This window comes from Camelina sativa, chromosome 16 (genome assembly GCF_000633955.1).
Source record: "Camelina sativa cultivar DH55 chromosome 16, Cs, whole genome shotgun sequence".
Classification (NCBI taxonomy): Eukaryota; Viridiplantae; Streptophyta; class Magnoliopsida; order Brassicales; family Brassicaceae; genus Camelina; species Camelina sativa.
In genome coordinates this window covers 14,847,788-14,848,679 of record NC_025700.1, presented here as the reverse complement: position 1 = coordinate 14,848,679, position 892 = coordinate 14,847,788, and the positions used below count along the sequence as shown (strand labels likewise).

Here is an 892-nt window from a genome sequence, read left to right as displayed (position 1 = left end):
TAGGGCCACTTGTAGCTGCATCCTCAGCAGCATCGAAGAAACCCTGATCAGACTGATGACTGTCCACATTCCCACCCTCGTGGTGTGCAGCGTTATAATTATCACCTGCTCGCATTTTTGACTTGACCTTGTTGCCCACCTTGGATGCCTGAAATTTACACTAGAGTAGTCAAAAGATGCAACGGGGTAGAAGAAGAAAAAGGTGAAGAATTTGCAAAACCTAGAGCTGCACTAACCAAATCTGAAATCTTAGATGCTATAGCAACTTGTATAGGCTGCTGAGAATCAAGGCCAAGTTTCGATACAACAGCATCTTTGGAGTCAAGACCAAACCTAGATGCAACACCATTGGCCCCCCGGGTAAAGCTCGTCTCCCCTTCTTGCCACCTTGTTTTAGCTGGAGGAACCTTGGGTCGTTGAAAAAGCGCCGAATCGTTCGTGATACATATGATCCCGATAAGAGAACCATCATCATCATAGAAAGGAGAAATCGTAGTCACAACAGAAAATCTCTCTCCTGATTTGTTCTTGACAGGAAACTCTCCAGTCCAACTCTCTCCACTACTGCAACGCTGAAATATATTTTGCGCAACAGCAGCGTCCTGACCATCTACAAGTATATTAATCGAGTCCTTCCCTAGTGCTTCTGCAGCTGAGAAGCCATATAGCTTTTCCGCCATCGAGTTCCTAAAACAACCATACCAACACGAATTTGAGAACCTATACTAAAAACGATACCAAGACTATCAAAATTCTGAATCTGAACATATCAGGTAACTAGAGTCTACTACACTAAACTCAAATCTATCAATTCTAAATAATCAAACTCAAAGCTCCTGAAACTATATGAATCCAATTCACAATCCTAGCAGTTGAAAACTCAATCTCGATT

The 892-nt window shown here is 42.5% G+C and overlaps 1 protein-coding gene across 1 annotated transcript in view; it reads right to left on the bottom strand.

Annotated features, from left to right (window-relative positions):
- Window positions 1-892, bottom strand: part of LOC104753673 — a gene marked incomplete in the record, with an annotated part of 4,532 nt that overhangs the window by 2,432 nt on the left and 1,208 nt on the right. Inside the window, 2 exon segments of the mRNA XM_010475893.2 lie at window positions 1-148; window positions 237-687. Of these exon segments, the coding sequence (XP_010474195.1) occupies window positions 1-148; window positions 237-687 (599 nt within the window).